The sequence below is a fragment of the Lytechinus variegatus genome, chromosome 6 (genome assembly GCF_018143015.1).
Source record: "Lytechinus variegatus isolate NC3 chromosome 6, Lvar_3.0, whole genome shotgun sequence".
Classification (NCBI taxonomy): Eukaryota; Metazoa; Echinodermata; class Echinoidea; order Temnopleuroida; family Toxopneustidae; genus Lytechinus; species Lytechinus variegatus.
The window spans coordinates 42,392,408-42,413,237 of NC_054745.1; the positions used below are offsets into that span (position 1 = coordinate 42,392,408).

General features: G+C 36.5%; 1 protein-coding gene across 1 annotated transcript; it reads left to right on the forward strand.

Moving 5' to 3' along the window:
* The first annotated feature begins 56 nt into the window (after positions 1 to 56).
* On the forward strand, positions 57 to 19,646 carry LOC121417857 (MAM and LDL-receptor class A domain-containing protein 1-like). The gene is made up of 14 exons (XM_041611590.1): positions 57 to 136; positions 606 to 757; positions 1,922 to 2,108; positions 3,556 to 3,699; positions 4,891 to 5,044; positions 6,048 to 6,162; positions 6,932 to 7,016; positions 7,823 to 7,885; positions 8,702 to 8,845; positions 13,439 to 13,692; positions 14,110 to 14,194; positions 15,255 to 15,401; positions 17,001 to 17,164; positions 19,443 to 19,646. Exons 2-14 carry the CDS (start codon positions 722 to 724, stop codon positions 19,644 to 19,646), a joined length of 1,782 nt encoding a protein of 593 aa, XP_041467524.1. The 5' UTR covers positions 57 to 136; positions 606 to 721.
* The last annotated feature ends 1,184 nt before the right edge of the window (positions 19,647 to 20,830 follow it).

Sequence of the window (20,830 nt, forward strand, 5' to 3'; positions counted from 1 at the left end):
TAACATCATACAAAACAGAATACATTGGAAATTAAAAAAAATCAAAGAAATGACATAGATTGGATCTACTGGCAAGGATCAACACCTACACCTAATACTGGACCATCATTTGATGTAACTTATGGGACACAAGCTGGTAAATCATCTATCTTCTTCAAATTGGCAACAGGTGGTTTTCCATTTTAACCAATGGAGGCCTATTCCTGATTTAAATTTACTTAAATTCATTGCACTTATTTATTCTTTCATATCTCATCCAAAACAGAGTACGTTGGAAATTGAAGAAATCATAGAAAATCGTAAAAAGACAATTTTCATCATAATCTGAAGAAAAGTATATCCTATGTTGTGATAATTCCTAATCTATCAATGATGAGGCAAACTATTCCAGTTATTATTTCCAGGCAAATTTAAATGATTTGAGTATCGAATGGGCTGATGAACTGAGCAAGTAATTATTATTATTCCCCCTTTTTAGTTGGTTTTTATTTTCTTTGTTGTGCCTTTATCATCTTCTTAAGACTGATACCGGCACATTACACATGTTCACGTTATTATTGATAAAATCTTAATTCAAAGTTTTGATAAAATGTTTTCATTCACAGGGCATTATCTGTATATTGGATCCGAGGGAACAGCATTCAGTAGAGCTCGATTGATATCACCGCACATCTCTATTAATAACCCTGATGAGGTCCATTGCTGGAGATATAACTATCATATGTATGGAGATGATGTCTATGCTTTAGAACTAGGGGTGAGCATGAAACTTGATTAAATTTGTGACCTGCAAACTCAAAACTAACAAGTCACCCATAAACATTTTTTTTAAGAAATTGATAGAGCATGAAAAAGAACATCCCAAGCTGAATGATAATAACTTGTCAAATGTTATCAACTAAGCCATACAAGTAATTCATTCAGTGAGAGTAAGGAGAAACAATGGTGGATGTTTGTGGTTAAAGGTAAATGCTAGTTTTGGTAACGATATCAAAATGAGTTCGTACAGAATCCAATGAAATGACCACTAAAGTGTCCGTTTGTATAAATAAAACGCATGTGCCAAAGGATTCTGGAAAAAATTGTGTAATTGCTGAGAAATCAGCAAATAAGCACGGGATTCGGGTAGGGCGTCGGGCCCGACGCCCTAAGCAATAATTATACATTGTCCCACGTGCGCTTATCTGTGTTGGGGATCTTCGGTGTGAACATTTTTCAGCGTAGATTTCAAGATTTCACAAAGTTCAGTTAATTTAACTGTACCATATCTAGATCCTCGATGATATACTGACAATTAAGCCTTGTTTTACAGACTTTCTCATGAAATCAGTGTTTACTGCAACTACTGGAATTTCTCTTTAACTCAAGCATAAAATGTGGGACTGACAAGAAGTCTGATGTAAAAATACTCTATGTTTTTTTTTTACTTTAACAATTCAAAACTTTGAAATGAATACGTTTGATATGATTTGGAAACAATTTTAAGAAATGATAGTTATTTCGTCTCTGCTGAAATCTTTCTATTCAGTTATAACACTGCATACACATTGATTACTCAACAAATTGGCTCTTTAAATTTCACATTATTATTATCATTATTATTAGTAGCAGTAGTAGCAGTAGTACATTACCATGATAAATAACCAATGTGAGAAATTTGATCAGAAACGGTTGTTGTCTATAAATTGTTTTATTAGATAGCCAAAAGTAGTACTCTTCCATTCATAAAATATTGTTTATTTTGCAGAAAATATATAAAAAAGAATGTCTGTAGAAGAGTTATATAAAATACTTTGATTTGTTATTGATTTCATTTTATGACATAAATTTTTTTTTTCTTCTCTGGATTGAAAAAAAAATTGTTATAATTGATTTCCTTATTATATCTTTTTTTGAACATCTTCGATGTGTATTGCTGTAGGCCCTCTATGGTAATAACAGGTACGAATTCCTCACAAATCATGTATATGATCAAGGGAACAAATGGCATGAGGGCGCTGTTCAAATCAGTCTACCAGAATATGATCTCGTGTTTGATGGATTACTCGGCAGTGGTGTCCAAAGAGATATAGCGATTGATGAGATAACAATGACAAGAACAAGCTGTGGTACGTTTCCTTTTTTTTTTGCAGTCTAATAATAATAATAACTGGATTCATGAAGCAATTTTTACCAGAGGATACAAAGTGTTGCTATCATTACCCCGGCTATAGCTCGAGCTTCTATCACTGGTGCTCAGTGCATGCAAGGAATCACTCCTGCCGGGTACCCATTCACCTCACGTGGGTCAAGTGCAGCACAATGTGGATAAATTTCTTGCTGAAGGAAAACATGCCATGGCTACGATTTAAACACACGACCCTCTGTTTCAAAGGCGAGAGTCAGAACCACTAAACCACTATGCACCCATCTGGGGAATCATTTCATGGAGCAGTATCACAAAAATAGCAATTGATGATATATATTCATTTTAACAATACAATGCATGTATGTGTCAATGCAAGGGGGTTCATGATTATTTGATAAGCTTTATGTTAGAGGGACTAGCTGAACCTTCTCAATGAAACAAATTTTTTTATTGTGACATTGCAAGTCTTTTCTAGGATTGATATTTATGATTAATTGCTATGTAGATGGATAATGTTCATGATTTAAACCAGTGATCAGGGTAACAATTTCCAACCTCTTGCTTATATCTATATATTTTGAAGTGGCTTCTAATAATTAATGAAAATCGAAAATGAAAATCCATAATTTATTGCTCGAAAATAGACATGAAATGAAATACTAAAAAAATTTGCTTTGCCCAATTGATCGTGGGCCCAGCAGCCACTGTGCAGTGCCAGATCGACGAGGCTCTATCCCTTTAATCATTGAATGCCAAACAGGGTAGCAGCAACTCCCATCTTTTTGTCTGATGCGGCCGGGGTTTGATTCCCCGACCTTCCGGCTGTGAGACGGACGCTCTACCAACTGAGCCAACACACCGGTGTTAGAGGCATTTAGTTGTGAAAAAATTGATCATTTGATTAATTTCAAATGTCTGCCATGGCCTCTCAGTGCCCCCTTAGTCACACTAGTTTATTGGATCTAGCTCCCATTGGAACAAGCTATCCTTTGTGTTTGGGATTTTTATATGTTGCTCATGAACTTTGTAAAAAGCAGGATTGTTTGAACAAAAAAAGTCAGTTTATGGAATTGACTGTGTTGTGAAGATGATTTATACATTATTCACCTTACTTTGAAAATATATATTCTGAAAAGTTGTGCCTATTTAGAAAAAAGACACGATTAACATTTGTATCTCTTAACTTAATTATTGGGTAAATTTACAAAATTCTGTTAAACTTCCCATGGCAGGAGTAATGTCTTGCTATCAATGTGAAATGTGAAGTTTGTTTCTTTAACGGTTACTTTTCCTGCATTCATCTTTTCTATGCCACGTTGAATTTTAGTGAGGATTTAATATTTGTAGAAACCTGCCTGAAAGATGTAGCTCTGACTCTTTGTACGGTGCCTTTGCTAACATGATTTTATGTTTTTATTATATTTCAGAGGATTGTGATTTTGAGTCTGATTTCTGTGGATGGGTTAATGCTGCTAACGGTAGAGATCAACTTGACTGGCAAAGGCAATCAGGAAGTACTACTACACCACAAACTGGTCCTCTGAATGACCATACAACACTCTCAGATACAGGTTGGTATAGATAACGAATTATTTGAGAAAAATAAGAGACAGAGAGAAAGGAGGGAGGGGGAGAAGGGGAGGGGGAGATACATGTAGAAGGAAAAGATTAATGGTAAAGTTCAACTTGATGGGCGAATGAAATCTGATAGTCTACTACACCACAAACTGGTCCTCTAAATGATCATACACTCAGATACAGGTTGGTATGGTTAAGGAATTATGAGAGAAAAATAAGAGTAAGAGAAACAGAGAGAAAAAGGAGGGGAATAAATGAGAAAGTTAATGCTTCTAAGGGCAGAGATTAACTTGTATTGCAAAGTCAATCAGGAAGTACTACTACACCACAGACTAGTCCTCTAACATTCTCAGATACAGATAGGAGAGATGTTGAGAAGCTGAAAAAGGGGAGGGGCGAAAGGTGGGAGAGAGATATGGTAGTAAACTATCGTGGTATCAAATAATAATGGTTTAATGTTGCTAGACCGGGTCTCTAATATTTCCCTTTCAGAGGAAATGATTAGAGGCATGAAGTAAAAAAGAACGACAAGATGAAAAGAGAGGATTGCATGTAATTATTATTATATTATAAACTCACATATTGATATCATTCAAGAAAAAAATTCAATCGGGGCAGAAAATCGCTTTGGCATTGGATATTGTACAACGCCTACTTAGCTTGTTGTACACGATCAAATGGGAGGCTGAATGTCACACATTCGTACCGTTGCACACGAGACGTACCATCCAAAATGTACCATTGCACGGCTTTAGGAGGTGAAGTTACAATGCAATTTCATTGAATAAGGTGACAATGGGCGTACAGCCCGCTGGCTAAATGCGCAATGCTGTCCAAGATCATGTGCGCTTATGGGATTTTGCTTTTCGCTTTCAATATTTTTGCTCCCTTTTCATAGATTATTGGGGGGAAACTTTTTCTTTCATATTTTCGCTAGATTCCGAGACATTGTACAACTCAAAAAGCGAATATTCTTATTTGTGCAATGGTGCGAGATTTTGCATTCATTGAAAGAAAGAAACGCTCTATTCAGCTCGGCTTACGCCTCGTTGAATAGAGCATCTTTCTTTCACCTCATGCAAAATCTCGCACCATCGCACTCATGCCTATTTGCTATTTGTATATTGGTTAAACATTTCTGTTTGTCATTCTAGTACTTATGATTTATTTCTATACCCTGACAGGCTTCTATATCTACATTGATGGTAGTTTTCCCAGTCGGCAAGGAGACATTGCTAAGATCAGTTCAACTGTATCCCTCGTTACCAGAACTCATACCTGCTTCTCGTTTTGGTATATGATGCATGGTCAAGATATTGGTGAACTGAGACTGCTGAAGTGAGTCTTAACCCGTTTAATACTAAATTCTGTAATTCCCATAGATTTTGTACAGGTATTACCCGGTTCCAGTTGGCAACGTGTTAATTAGTCTTTCACAAAATTGCAACTTGATCACAAGTTAATATCTGATGTTGAAACAGTGATAAGTGTTCCGATCAATTTCAAAGTTCTCGCTTGGTTTCCATCTCGTAACACAAAGTATTAATTGATAAGCTCTTTTTTGCAAACAATGCATTAACATTTCTGGCACCAATCCTATGAAGTTTTGCATAGGCTCATCCGTGTAGGTTGGATTTTTAATGTAATATAATTTCAGGGCTCATATTATTGGTGAAAATATTGCCTAATCTGCCTTGTCCTGCCCATGGATCGTGTGATAATAATTTATTCAGTTACACACTGATTAATTAATATTTTGCATATCTTGTTTTTCATTTGGTTAAAGACAAATTTTGTGATTAATTAAATTCAGCCAAATGATTGATTTGTGTTTCCTAGAGTACTTGAATCGATAACTCAGCAACAAAAGTTTGAATCATTTCTGCAGAAATTGTACTAAGCGCCATTTCCCAGCTAATCCTTTAATTTCAGCCTAATCAAAACATTTGGGAATGGAGAAGAGCTGCTGCATTACTCTCAGTGCAATTCCTGCTGAAAGAGTTTGTAAATTGGTATTCTGTCCTCCAGTGACAAAAGGAAGCAGAGGAATAAGTGCATAAGTAAATTGAGAAAATATGTCTTTGTTTTATGTAGAAATGTGTAGGGTTATTTGCTTTTGAAATGCGTTTATTTTAGAAGCTGGTGACGATGCAACTCCAATTCCATTAGCATTCTGTACAGCATTCTCAGAAAATATCCCAAATTGAAAAGAGAGTCAATTTTGAAAAAAAAGCAGAGTTGCTTTATTCATGTAACAGTGGTATAAAAAAAGGTTATGTGCGGAAGAAAAGTGTGTTGCACTGTGTAATATTTGTGGATGAATATGTAATTTCTTATTTAGAACTGAGGCTGGTTTAGAAGAGACGGTATGGAGTCTCAAGGGAGAACAAAATAATGATAATACAGTCTGGAAGCAAGGCAAGATACAATACAGTGATGCTCAAGATAAAGTCAAGGTACTTGGAAATATTTCTCTGTTGCATACAGGAATGGTGTACCAGGACAATTTTTCAGTCCAAAACCACTGTTTATATAGAATGTGGTAGTCAATGTGTTAATTTTGTAATAAATAGATCAATCTTTCTATAGTATTATTTGGTCCTAATAACATACTGCACCTAAACTATCAGGCAACATTCTTTAGATATTTAGAATCTCTTCTTCTGTATCTATTATATAATGAAATATTTTATGATGTGATGACAATAATTTGACAAAATTAAACAATTTGCATGGTAATGATAAAAGTTTGCTTGTATTCAATTGTAACTCCATTGTAAAGCAGCAAAACAATCGAAATTGTTCTCAAGAAACATAACTTGTATAAATATTCAAATCAGGACGTAATAATTTTTGAAGATACTATTGAAATAAGCACAAAGGATTTCTTTCCCACCGACTTTATAAAATATTACCCAGCTTTAGCAATTCAAAGTACAATTTAAAACCCACCTCTTTCAGAATGCGTAACTAAGTTCAATGTTTTCATGTATGATGCATATTTTATGTTTAATTTTCAATTCTAACCACATTTCCTGCTTTCCTCATGCATAGACACCTTTAGGTGTCATGTATCATAAACTGTACTACAATATTCTTATTATCATTCGTAGTAGTATTATAAGATCGTCATTATTATCCATCCATTAATTGATTAACTTGTACATGTGCCTTCATTGAAAGTATTCACACTAATGCTATTATCTTATGATTATCATTCATAAGATGGAGTTCTGGGGAATCGTTGGATCAAGTGATTTGAGTGACATTGCTCTGGATGACATCAAGCTCATTCCTGGAGAGTGTGATAGTAAGTTATAACCCCCTCTTCATCTATTCAAACAGTGTAAATAAGAACCCATTGTGATAGTCATAGATACCTCCAACTTCATATTATTGATTGATTGTAAAATTACAATATGATGGTAAATGATATTTCCTGTTTGCGCAGTTAGTGTATGAATAATTGCAATGCAATAATAAGTGCTATCTCCCTTTTCATCTGATGAAGTCAGTGTTTGAAACAACACAAGGGCCTTGAATGTATCAAGACAGAGTGACCAAATTTTGTCATTGGGGCCAATTATGTTTATTGGAAACCTATTAAAATCAAGCAGCTCAAAAAACATAGTGAAAAGCTTACATGAAAATGACCAGTATTTATAAGCAAAAAAAAAGAATATTGATAATGAATACATCCATTTTATATTTGTTTTCCATGGCATTTGCTTTGACAACAATTGCTCCGCTCTAAATACCACACACTAATCAAATGACCTTCAACCCTGGGTTAAACACTATACTATACCCTACCCTTATAAACCTAACCCTAAATCTCATATGAAACTATGCCCAGAGCCACTGTTGCAGGAGCAATGTTGTGTCACCTTATTTGCATTGTGCAAACATCCACTGTAATAAAATAAAACACTTTCCAACGAGTGACAAAACATGAATATTTCTCTGCATTGAGAAGTAACACTAGAAACTGAGAAATCAAGCTCATCTGTGATGTCACACTAATGTGGATGCATGCCTTTAGTGATCATTTTTGGTATCATGATGCTATAGCTGAATAAAATGAAATGCATATTTTTTTATTTTATAATTTTTTAGCTTATCCTCCAGAAGCAGCTGTTGTACCAACTACAACGCCAGCACCTCCAACTACTCCACCACGTAAGTAAACATTCATATACCAGACGACATGATGATTTTATTATGGCATGACTATAAAATTTTGCTACGTTATCCATCTTAAAAAAAAAGATATTGCACAGATAACGTAAGAGAAATCTATTTGGAATAATAATCATATGCTTCAAAGTTGTAAAAAAGCTCTTATTGGATTTGATTAAACTGTACCACTATGCTGAGAATACTCTGTGGTTATTTAGTATCTAATAGATTGGAGTAGTATGTGCTTTACATATATATTACCTTTATCACCGAACTAGGCATGTAAGCGAGACTTTGATACCCAATTACTTCATGGAATGAAAATGTGAATCCATTTTTTGAAATCGAATGCTTAAAAATCGATATCTTATGCTGGGGTTAAGACACCAAAGAATGTTTAAGTTTTATGTGGTATACAAACCAAAATAGGTTGGTTCATTGAAATTTGAATACAGAGTGCATGTTTCTGGTACATCAACTCCAATGTGATCCCCTTTTTGCCAAGCTTTTAGCAGACATCCTATTCAGTGTCTGTCTCCCCTTCCAATCCTCAGGTTGGACGATGTGGGAGAGGAAAGCTACTTTTAAATTTGTTTAGATTTTAAGATGTCCAACTCTTATGGGGACCTAGCAACTTTTAGCAAGAAACTTTCATTATTTACACCAAAAGCAACTACTTCAATTGATTTGTACTCCACCATGATACTCAACTCTCTTGCAATATCCTATTATATTTGATTTGGAGGACTTTTGATTTTCACTTGAACTTATGTTTTTTGCAACAACCCTTCAGACTTTTGTTTTATTTCATTGTAGCATCTGGGACGCAAAGCTGTGACTTTGAAAGCGATTTCTGTGACTTTGTCCAGTCAACTGATGATGATTTGGACTGGAGAAGAGAACAGGGCTCAACCTCAACATCTGGCACAGGTCCATCATACGATCACACAAGAGGAGATGGTAAGATATGGTGTCTCACAGGGAAGTTCCTACTCCCCAATATTGTTTGTGATTATATGAGGCTCATCATATGATCACACAAGAGGAGTTGGTAAGATATGGTGTCGAACATGGAAGTTCCTAAACTCCAATATTGTTCATTATTCTTATCAGGTCCATCATATGATCACACAAGAGGAGATGATAAGATATGGTGTCCCACAGGGAAATTCCTACCCCCCAGAATTGTTTGTGATTATATGAGGCTCATCATATGATCACACAAGAGGAGTTGGTAAGATATGGTGTCCAACATGGAAGTTCCTAAACTCCAATATTGTTCATTATTCTTATCAGGTCCATCATATGATCACACAAGAGGAGTTGGAACTAGAAAACAGACATAATTAATTTCAGGAAGGTCCCTTATAATGGGTCAAACTGGCTTGCTTCTTAGAAATGGCCTTCTGACATATGAAGGCATCATCATTAACCTAACTGAAAGATAACAGTTCTGTATTTACTGGTTTGTCACAATTATTTATTTATTTAAAGTGGTTGATTTCAACGGTAACTATAGCAATTGAAAGCCAATTTGCATAACCCTTTACAAAAATTTACATAAATATACATTGAACATCAAATCAAAAAGCTCAATGTACACAAATTTTACATCATAAGAAACAGCTAAATACACAGAAATGTTGTTTGTCATTAAGCATGTACTATATTTTGACATGCATCCCCATCATGATAAACCAAAATTGAAAATACATGCGGCCAAACAACATAAAACCAATGACTTCTGACCAGAAAGTAGCACAGAAGGAAGGAAAAATGAAAAGAGACTAGGAGAAGGAGAAAAAAAGGCAGGGAGGAAGAGGAGGGTAGCAGGAAGATCAGGGGCAAGATACAGATTAGTGTGTGATATGAGTGTAACAATGAAATTGTCTATTATCATACCTAGATTTGAATTGATAAATACACTCCCCTCCAAGTGTTTGGGAACACCTGCTTTCAGTGTGTGTTTTTTTCTATACTTGGTAGACTTTATTGATATTCAGGCTCATAGCACAGTTGAAGATTTGTTTTAAAGTGAAGATTATACAGCAGTGTAAATTTTGTTATTGATTCAAACAAATTTATACTTAAATCAAGATGGCATTCTCTCAAAATGCTAACTTCTTTTATGACATGCAATTATTGTAGTTATTCAGAGATTTTACACTAATACATGTGCAAATTTCATTCATTTTTACTTTTCCTAGTCAGAAGTCAGACACAAAAATATAATTAGACAATACTCAGTGTTTCACTGATATGGAAAACATTATTTATAGATTTGTTTTAATAAACATAAAAAACAATAAATCAATGTATTTCTTTTTAAATAATCACAATAACAATCAAAAGGGCGTCAGTTTTTTTCTTGATCATAGAAACTCATTTGTGGCAAAAATATTTCGTAGTTTATTCTTTGTTTTTGTGATACTGTAACAAAATAAAATCTAGAATGAATGTCTGTTTCAAAGTGTTCCAATTAGACTGCCTTCTCATCAAAGAATCCTCCTCTGACAGCAATAATTGCACGACACACTCTTGGAATCCTGTTGGTCAACTTGTTGAGGGAGTCTGTCACTTGAAATACCCTGCCATGCCTTCTGAAGTGTCTCCCACAGATGAGTCTCACTTGTTGGGCAAGTTTCTCGAACCTTCCTGTCTAGTTCTTCCCAAAGCAGCTCGATGGGATTGAGATCTGGGGACTGGGGCGGCCAATCCATGATTTCCAGGACTTGTTTCTCTTCCTTTTTTCTTCAAGTAGTTTTTGCATAGTCTTGACATATGTTTTGGGTCACTGTCCGGCTGGAAAACGATCAGGCGTTTCCCTGAAGGGATGGCCTTCCGCTGTGGGATTGAATGATAGCCGTCCTGGTTGAGGATACCCTCTACTCTGTGCAAGCTGAGTCATACCTTTCCTGCACCAAAGCAACCCCAAACCATGACATTACTACCTCCATGTTTCACAGTTGGCTTTATGCACTGGGGTAGCATTTTTTCTCCCTTTCGCCGTCTCACATAGGTACATCGCTTGCTGCCAAACACCTCGAACTTTGATTCATCAGACCAAAGAACCTTCTGCTACAGCTCCAAAGACCAGTCCTTATGCTTCCTAGCCCAAACAAGCTTTTTCTTCCGGTTCTTTTTGAGGAGTGGTTTCCTTGAAGCAACACTGCCCATCAGCCCTGCTCCACAGAAACGTCTTCTAACAGTTGAAGAACATACAGGCATCTCACGAGTGTTGCTAAGGTCAGCTGTAATCTGTGGGCAAGACAGACAACAGTTGCGCAGACTGCTCACCCGAATGTATCTATCTTCAGCAGGAGATGTTGTTTTTGGCCTACCACTTCGTCTTCTTTCCCCATTAGACCCAGTGGCTTCTTTGCGTTTCAGGCTGTAGTAAACAGCATGGATACTGATATTGAGTTTCCTGGCTATTTGTCTCATGGAGTAGCCTTCTTTCCTCAAAACTACAATTGACTGACGTGTTTCCAAAGAAAGCTGTCCTGTCTTAGCCATTTTAATTTTGTGTCTGACTTCTGACTAAGAAAAACATAGGCAAAATGAATGAAGGTGCACTAGAATAAGTATTAAAAAACTCTGAATAACTTTTGAATTCATGAATTTCAAATTGCACTGATGTCTACTCCACTTTCATGCATTTTCTTTAAAGAAGGATTAGGCATTTGTCAAGTTTGGATGTTTTCCAGGATAAAGACGCAGATTTCTCTAAATTAACTGCCTTATGAACAATAGGCCTACTGAGCAAAAAATTCTGATGACATCTGCTATAACATTCACAAAATAATGGGCAGAATTTCAGAATAGAACCCCAACCAGAACAATGTTAAAAGAAGTTAGCATTTTTTAGAGAATGCCATCTTGACTGGCAGCTCCATGTCTCTTACGGGCTTTGAATTTGTTAGAGTCAATGATAAAATGTACACAGGTGTAAAGCTTTCATTTTAAAACAAAAATACAGCTGTACTATAGGTGGTTTCAGACCGCCTCGAAGTTCGCCAGTTCCAGGTATTTTGGTAATGTGAAAGCAAACTATGCGTAATCTCCCCGAAATAAAATACCCGCTAAATAGTAGGTACTTGGCGAAATTACGAGAACTTTCGTGGGGATTTTTCCAAGGTCGCAGGTATTTTGGCGATGTGAAAGCAAATTACAGGAACTTTTATCCCAGCGTGTCGTTGGGCGCGGCGGCGTGGGTGGCTGCTGGGCTAGAGATTTTGAATCTCCCGCCTTGCCTGCTTATCAGACCACACTGCGCATGCTCGTAACTTCGGGAACTTATCCCGAAGGATGTGTTTCGGGGCGGTGTGAATGCAGGAATAATTAACGGGTATTTTTTAGCCTTAAAAAGTTCTCGTAATTTAACGGGGATTCTTGTGATCGAGGCGGTTTGAAACCGCCTTATGAGGCTTAACTCTTAACATGCCACGCACACTACTAAGCCAATGCCACAGTGCTAATCCGATGCTAATCCCCTGTGCCAGCCACAAAACCCCCCTGTGCCACATTGATTTTGGGATCGCGAGTCGTATTCACTCCTTCCAATAGTCATGATTACAATTGCTTGTAACTCTCTAACGATTAGTTTATCCACAAAATATTGTGTAGTAAAGTTGTAGGAAATTTCATACCCCTTATAATGATGTCCTCATTATGTGGATTGGTTATTATATCTTTAACGCTAAAATATGAGTTGTATCAAGTAGTTCCATTTTGTGGAGTGTTTTGTATGGATCAAAAACCTAGGTCTCTTCTCTCTCAGAGGCGGAGCCATATCTTGTAAAAAATGTAGAAATACTCGAAAAAGTCGAATGTAAACCGCGTGAGTAAGTTTATCTGTCAGAAAGCAGAGTTCACACTGCACACAATAGTGCTAATTACGGCGTGCATGCGATGCGCAATACAATGCAAAACGGCGTAACAATGATTGTTATTCCGAATGTGCGCAGTCATGCACGAAGCAGGCGAGGGTAGGAAACAATGCAAGCACAAAGCAATCAATAGTAGGCGTGCGAGCACGAGTGTGGCATGTTATAGTAGGATACGTAGCATGCACGAAGCACTCAATGAGTTAACTTCAGTAAAGTCTACCAAAGTTAAAAAAAACACACACTGAAGGCAGGTGTTCCCAAACTTTTGGAGGGGAGTGTATAAGGTGTACATTATTGGAGGTAAGTGGCCACAATGAGATGAAGCATACAATACATAAAAACATTCTTAATATCAAAATATAAATGAACATAAAAACTGATAATACATGCACGTAGATATGAACTTATGCAATATGTGAAGCTCACTTGGGTCCAGTAACACAAAAGTAAGCGATTAATCATATGCTTGATTTTCTCGATTGATTGTACACTGTAGTCAATGGAATCAATCATAGAAAAAATATTCTACGATCATTGCTAAGTTTTGTGTTACGGGCCCCAGATTTGTTCATTTGGTTGTAACTATGTAGCTTTCCATCATGTCTCATCAGCCTGTGATATGATGAGTAACGACCCTTAACTCCTATCTTACTCTTCCTTGCAGCTTTAGGATCATACATATACACTGAGGGTTTCTTCATTAACAGGAGACATCGCCTAGAGTCGCGCCTCTTCCCTAGTACCATGATATCATGCGTTACATTTTGGTATCACATGTGGGGATCCACCATGGGTGACCTGAATGTCTACGGCAAGGAAGGAACAGGTCTAGGCCAACCTTTGTGGACTAGAGAAGGATCTTTGGGAGATCAATGGTTTGAAGCACAGGTCCAGTATGCCCCCAAGGCCAACTACAGGGTATGTGTCGGTGGTTAGGTTTCACTTTGTCAAATTGGTCTAATTTCTATTTAGTCAGTTTATTACACTGATTAAGTACCCCAATAGTCAAATTTGCATTTAGTCTAATGCCCAGTAGTCCTAATTCCTCATGTGCTAAACCAATTTACATGACTGTAGTCCAATATCAATTTGGACTAATTTCTGTTTGGTCTATGCTTCATGTGGTTAGATCCCCGCTTTTTTCCAATTTTTATACTGTATGTGCTCAATCTAATTATTGTTTGGTCTGCATTTAGTTTGGTTTAATACCCACATAATCGAATGCCCAGTTGGTCCAGAATGAATATGACTGCTATTGCGAGTTCCAATGCAGACTAATCTTGTGTGGACAAGAGATCCTCAATCACAATTTTGTCATATTTCCCCTTATTTCAGATCGTTTTTGAAGGACTAACTGGGTCAGGACAAGAGAGTGACATGGCTCTGGATGACATTGATATACAACCTGGATTCTGCCCAAGTAAGATGGACACACCTTACGACCCGACTGGTCACTGACTGGGTGAGGGGAGATGTGACGTCACAGCTCTTGTCATCTTGAGCGTCGCAGACCGGTCAGAGACAAGTCGCAAGGAAAATCGGAAGACACGTCGAATCCTTATGACTGGATCGCAAGCTCAATCCATCCTCCAGCCAATCAGACAGCAGAGTTGCATAACGCGTATTATGATAAACAACGCGCATAAGCAGCAGTAAGCGCAATTACTCAGATGCTAAGCCAAAAAGCAAAAAGCGCATGCGTGAGTCGCAGAGCGGATCGGAAGGTGTGCGGTGTTGAGGCTTATGATTGCCTTGCGATTCATCTCCCCTCACCCAGTCGCAAGCCAATCGTGACCAGTCGGGTCGTAAGGTGTGCGGTGGCATTTATGCTATACAAATTGTAATATGTATCTTTTTTATTTTTTTGTAAAACTGTATCTTTCATATCTCCATCTATTATGCTTTATTTTAGTTTCTATTTATCATTGGAAGTGAATAGATTTAGTTCTAGGGTTTGGGAATGATTTTGTAAGAGGGATGTTTTCACTTCCATTTTAAGTCTCGTATCTCAGGCTCATGTTTTATTGGTTGTGACCTTTAAAAAAAAGGATTTTATTTCTGTTAGAAAATGAAATATGTTTTATTCTTGTGTAAAAAAAGTGTCTGTCACCTTTTCCCTGAAAAGCAATTACAGAGGAAGCAATATTTTTTGAGCAACTCTTTAAATCTGTGTCTGGTCCCATAAACATCCAAGAAATATTTAAATTAATTTAGATTTTATAAGGAGCCACATTAGAATTAATTTTAGAATGCATTTATCTATTTTTGGATATTAATCTAATTTCAACCCACTGAATTGACCATAATTTGAAATGAGAACACAAAGTTTGGGCTGATGTTTACCATATGAATCAGTTATCAGTTCATCTCTTATAGTACATGTAGCTAATTGACAATGTTTTTCAGTACACAATGAAAACATCACTAGTAGCTGAATGACTCCTATCATTTTAACTATTAAATTGTATTTCAATTCACAGTGAGTGAAACCTGCACGTTTGAAAACCCCGACATTTGTACTTTTAAACAAGACTTGGATGATGAATATGATTGGAAGTGGTTCAATGGACCAACACCTACATTGTACACAGGACCTTCTGTAGATGTAACATACGGAACTAGCTCTGGTAAGCCTAATACAAAGACATTAACTGTATTTTGAGATATCTGAGCTTATGAAGGAACCTTTTTTTCAAAGTCATGTTGCATGATTACAATCTGAAAAATAATGCACTTTAAATGTCATGAGTTTTGGAGAATCCGCCAAAATTTGGCTAGACATCACTATTAGAATTCATTACCAGATAATACGAATGTACATGTTCTAAAAAAGTCATAGTGCGGCGGCTGTGAATTGAAAATATGTTTTAACAGATAGAATCATGTCTAAATTGATCTGTTTTCGCTTGTCGAATTGGCCACATTTATGACATATTTGTCACGTTAATCTAGTTTGAAAATAAAAATGGATATGTCATGTGTTAAATAACATGATTGCAAATGCATAAAATAAACTTTGAATATCTCTTTAGGTTTGTCTTGACTATACTTTCGCTGTGAATTGGTGAAAATTATTATCAATATTCAATATTATATATTTGGTATCTCTAAACATAGTTACATATAGATGTGAATAGAAATAAGACTAATGTACACCTACGAAAAAAGTAGCACCTGAAAGTATTATTTTAGCACAATCAATATTTCTTTCCTAATTTACGTAAGTTTTCTCTCAAAGTAAGGTTCATTGATTGTGGAAAAAGTCTTAAGAATATGATTAAGAAAAAGAATTTTCAAGTAAATCCTTGCCAGTGAAGCACGATTTCTTTGGAAGTTACGAATAAAGCCTAACTGGAAATATTGGTAAATGGACTAATTAAGTCGCATATAGGTTAACCCTATCTAGGCCGGGGGGGCCTCGGAGGCCCCCCCCTCAACGAAACACGCGATATTTTCGCTGTGCAAAATTTTTTGACCGCGCTGCTCGCTGAGTTTTTACTTTCAAGTCTTGCGCAACTTTTGAGACCAATTTTGCGTCACCCGGGAATGTGGTTCCGAAATTACGCAACATTATGTAAGTGCATGTCAGACCGAAAATTGCTCAAAAACGTGATTTCGTGTACAAAGTCAATGCAAATTGTGTTTTCAACCAAATTTCATAAATGTATGATTAGTTTTAGTTTTGCTAGTCTAAATGTATTCATTTTATGCTTTTTATGATCACAGAAGAGTCCCCAACAAATTTCATTGAAAAAACAATGAAAAACAAAAGGTAAAAAAAACAAAGAAATACATAAGAAATTGCAAAAAACAATATAATACATAAGAAAATGATTTGATATCACAATTTTTTTCATGTACTCTTGCTTAGGACACCACAAAGAGTTTCTATACCAAAAATTAGTACATTTGGAGCTTTATTTAGGGAGTTGGAGGAAAAAGTATGATTTCGCATACTAATTACGCATAAATTACCATATCGCATGAAATAAATTACTATACAATCTTGTAGATTATGTCCATGGCAACCCGTATGCCAATTTTCGGCGCAATCGCGCGGTCGACGGCCAAGATCTTAGGGGGGTTCTGGGAGGCCCCGCCCGGCCATAGGAACTCCCAAAATTCCCCGGCCTAGATAGGGTTAATACTCCATGTGCAATTATACTAAACAGAGAACAGGCATATCAACTGCAGACCAATTGACAGTTTACTTTTTCTTTCTACAGGACACTATGTATATGCCAGTGCCTATGAGAGATTAGAAGGAGATCGAGCTAGACTACAGTCAAGAGAGATCATTCATGATGCCGATCAGACAGAGTATTGTGTGTCTTTCTATTATCATATGTTTGGGGCAGAAATGGGAACACTCAACATCCGTTTAATCGAGGTGTGTTTGCTATTCTGGCATAGGGAGTGTGTGTGTTTTATTTATCTTAGTGTAATGTGAGTGTGTGCTATCTTAGTGTAATCGTGTGTGCTATCTTAGTGTAATCATGAGTGTGTGTTATTTTAGTTTAATGTGAGTGTGTGCTATCTAAGTGTAATGTGAGTGTGTGCTATCTTAGTGTAATGTGAGTGTGTGTTATTTTTGTGTAATGTGAGTGTGTGCTATCTTAGTGTAATCTTGGGTGTGTGTTATTTTAGTGTAATGGGAGTGTGTGCTATCTTAGTGTAATGTGAGTGTGTGCTATGTGAGTGTGTGTTATTTTAGTGTAATGTGAGTGTGTGCTATCTTAGTGTAATGTGAGTGTGTGCTATCTTAGTGTAATGTGAGTGTGTGCTGTCTTAGTGTAATGTCAGTGTGTGCTATCTTAGTGTAATCGTGAGTGTGTGCTATCTTAGTGTAATGTGAGTGTGTGCTATCTTAGTATAATGTGAGTGTGTGCTATCTTAGTGTAATCATGAGTGTGTGCTATCTTAGTGATATGTGAGTGTGTGTTATCTTAGTGTAATCATGAGTGTGTGCTATCTTAGTGATATGTGAGTGTGTGCTATCTTAGTGTAATCATGAGTGTGTGCTATCTTAGTGTAATGTGAGTGTGTGCTATCTTAGTATAATGTGAGTGTGTGCTATCTTAGTGTAATCATGAGTGTGTGCTATCTTAGTGATATGTGAGTGTGTGTTATCTTAGTGTAATGTGTCTGTGTGTTATCTTAGTGTAATGTATCTGTGTGTTATCTTAGTGTAATGTGTCTGTGTGTTATCTTAGTGTAATGTGTCTGTGTGTTATCTTAGTGTAATGTGTCTGTGTGTTATTTTAGTGCAATGTGTCTTTGTGTTATCTTAGTGTATTGTGTCTGTGTGTTATCTTAGTGTAATGTGTCTGTGTGTTATCTTAGTGTAATGTGTCTGTGTGTTATCTTAGTGTAATGTGTCTGTGTGTTATCTTAGTGTAATGTGTCTGTGTGTTATCTTAGTGTAATGTGTCTGTGTGTTATCTTGGTGTAATGTGTCTGTGTGTTATCTTAGTGTAATGTGTCTGTGTGTTATCTTAGTGTAATGTGTCTGTGTGTTATCTTAGTGTAATGTGTCTGCGTGTTATCTTAGTGTAATGTTTCTGTGTGTTATCTTAGTGTAATGTGTCTGTGTGTTATCTTAGTGTAATGTGTCTGTGTGTTATCTTGGTGTAATGTGTCTGTGTGTTATCTTAGTGTAATGTGTCTGTGTGTTATCTTAGTGTATTGTGTCTGTGTGTTATCTTAGTGTAATGTGTCTGCGTGTTATCTTAGTGTAATGTTTCTGTGTGTTATCTTAGTGTAATGTGTCTGTGTGTTATCTTAGTGTAATGTGTCTGTGTGTTATCTTAGTGTAATGTGTCTGTGTGTTATCTTAGTGCAATGTGTCTTTGTGTTATCTTAGTGTAATGTGTCTGTGTGTTATCTCAATGTAATGTGTCTGTGTGTTATCTTAGTGTAATGTGTCTGTGTGTTATTTTAGTGTTGTGTTTGTTTTTATTGGACTGTCATGGGGGTGTTGCAAGAAAATATTTGCGATCAATTGCAAATATTACAACTAATAGATCAACGTAAGAGGTACATGTAGCAAATCAGATTACACTCCTCGTTTCAAGAAGCAGAATGGCAATCAATCATATATTTGCAATTAATTGCAAGACATATGATTGATTTAGGGACCAAAAATAGACTTGTAATTGATCGCAAGTTTCTTGCAACACCCCAATAGTGAGTGTGTGGTATATTTTCGTGTTGTGTGTGTGTGTGTTATTGGGCTGTCATAGTAGGTGTGTGTTATGTTACTTTTATAATGAGTGAATGAGACTGTATTTTTATAGTATGTGTTTTTCTGTTATTTGTGTGTTATGGTGAGGGCGTATTCTACTGTCATAGTGGTAATTTTTACGTGTATTTTGCTATAATGTGTGTGAGCTATTTACCAAATGTGTGAGGGTTTGGTCAAGTTATCATGATGTGGAAGGCTGGATAATCCGGGCTGCTGGTTGCAGAAATAATAAAACAGACTAAACCAAGAGAATATTTCTTTTCTGTTGGAAGAAGCAGACAGCAAGCAATTGGAAGACATATGGTTGCGATTTCTTGCAGTGTCCCCCACTCCCTTTTATATAATGAAGCAGCTCTTCTTTCTGCAAAAGCTTTGTGATATAAATGAGCTTACATAATGATTCATCAATCACTCACTCCTTCAGGGCAACCAGGAAATAAGCACTCCCTTGTGGACTCAGGGTACAGAAGACCTGAGTGATCACTGGTACATTGGAGAGGTCAGCCTGTCTAGTGCCCTCACTTTCAGAGTTGTCTTTGAAGCCATTAGGGGTTCTGGAGACATGAGTGATATAGCTATTGATGATGTTACCATTTCTAATGAAGTCTGCCATGGTCTAGGCAAGTAAAAACCCACATAACTTACTTTAAATTACTTTAAATTGCTAGTTTTGTGAATAAATGTTTGTGAATAAAAAATCACTTTGAGACTCCCCCCAGAAAAAGACCCTAAATGTTCCATGTTGCTTTTTCTCTATAGTAAACTAAAAAATGGGTAAAATTAACGAAAGAACTATTTTTGTGATTGACTTGAAACCTGTTACATTTGTGTGTTTCTAAGTGATGATCCAATTAGATGCTTGGTTCGCAAGGTCAAAGATTATAATTCGTGGTCATTAATTATTTGAGAATTTTCGAAATTTATAGGTGTGCCATATTATATAGTGTATTCTTTATCTTGCAATTGTGGAGGCATACGGTTTGACCATGTGCGTATATGAGGATACGTGTATTTTTATCAAGAACATTATATTGAAGCAAAATCACCTTAAATATGCAGTGTCAATCTCTATTCTGAACCCGTAGGTGATTGTGATTTTGAAAGTGGAAGCTGTCCATGGGTGAATATTGATAGAGATGATCTAGATTGGATAACACAGCAAGGCTCTGCTGGTCAGTCAGGTCCAACTGTTGACCACACTCTAGGAGAAGCAGGTAATACCTCTACAAGATTATGATGATAGTGATGGTGTTGGTAGTAATGATGTTGGTGGAGGTAAAAATGATGATTGTGATAGTTATGGTGTTGGTAACAGTAATGATGATGGTGGTAAAAATGATGATGGTAATAGTGATGGTGTTAATAGCGGTAATGGTGGTGGTAAAAAGGATGATGGTGATAGTTATGGTGTTGGTAGCAGTGATAGTGGTGGTAAAAAGGATGATGGTGATAGTTATGGTGTTGGTAGCAGTGATGGTGGTGGTGGTAAAAATGATGGTGATAGTGATGGTGTTGGTAGCAGTGATGATGTTGGTGGAAAAAATGATAATGATGAGGAGGGGGAGGTTGCTGATGGTAGTGATGATGATGATAATGTTGGTAGTGGTGACGTTCATGATGATGACTGCAATGTTGGTAGCAAGTTTAGTGAAAGGTAAGTATACTTATTTCATTATTAGGATCAAAGACTGTCACAGGATAGATGAATATCACCCCCTCAATAATTGATATTAATTCTTCTAGAGGATAGTGAATGCCATATTGAGATTTGGCTGTTCATTTATAAGATGATGATCAGGAAGAAAAAAGTGA

What these genes read in the sequence shown, in the direction of transcription:
- LOC121417857 (XM_041611590.1), top strand. Translation starts at nt 722, where the DNA reads ATGTATGGAGATGATGTCTATGCTTTAGAACTAGGG. An exon ending in ACCTCCAACTACTCCACCAC is followed by an intron (nt 7,886 to 8,701) that starts GTAAGTAAACAT and finishes ATTTCATTGTAG; the next exon opens with CATCTGGGACGCAAAGCTGT. An exon ending in CGATCACACAAGAGGAGATG is followed by an intron (nt 8,846 to 13,438) that starts GTAAGATATGGT and finishes TCTTCCTTGCAG; the next exon opens with CTTTAGGATCATACATATAC.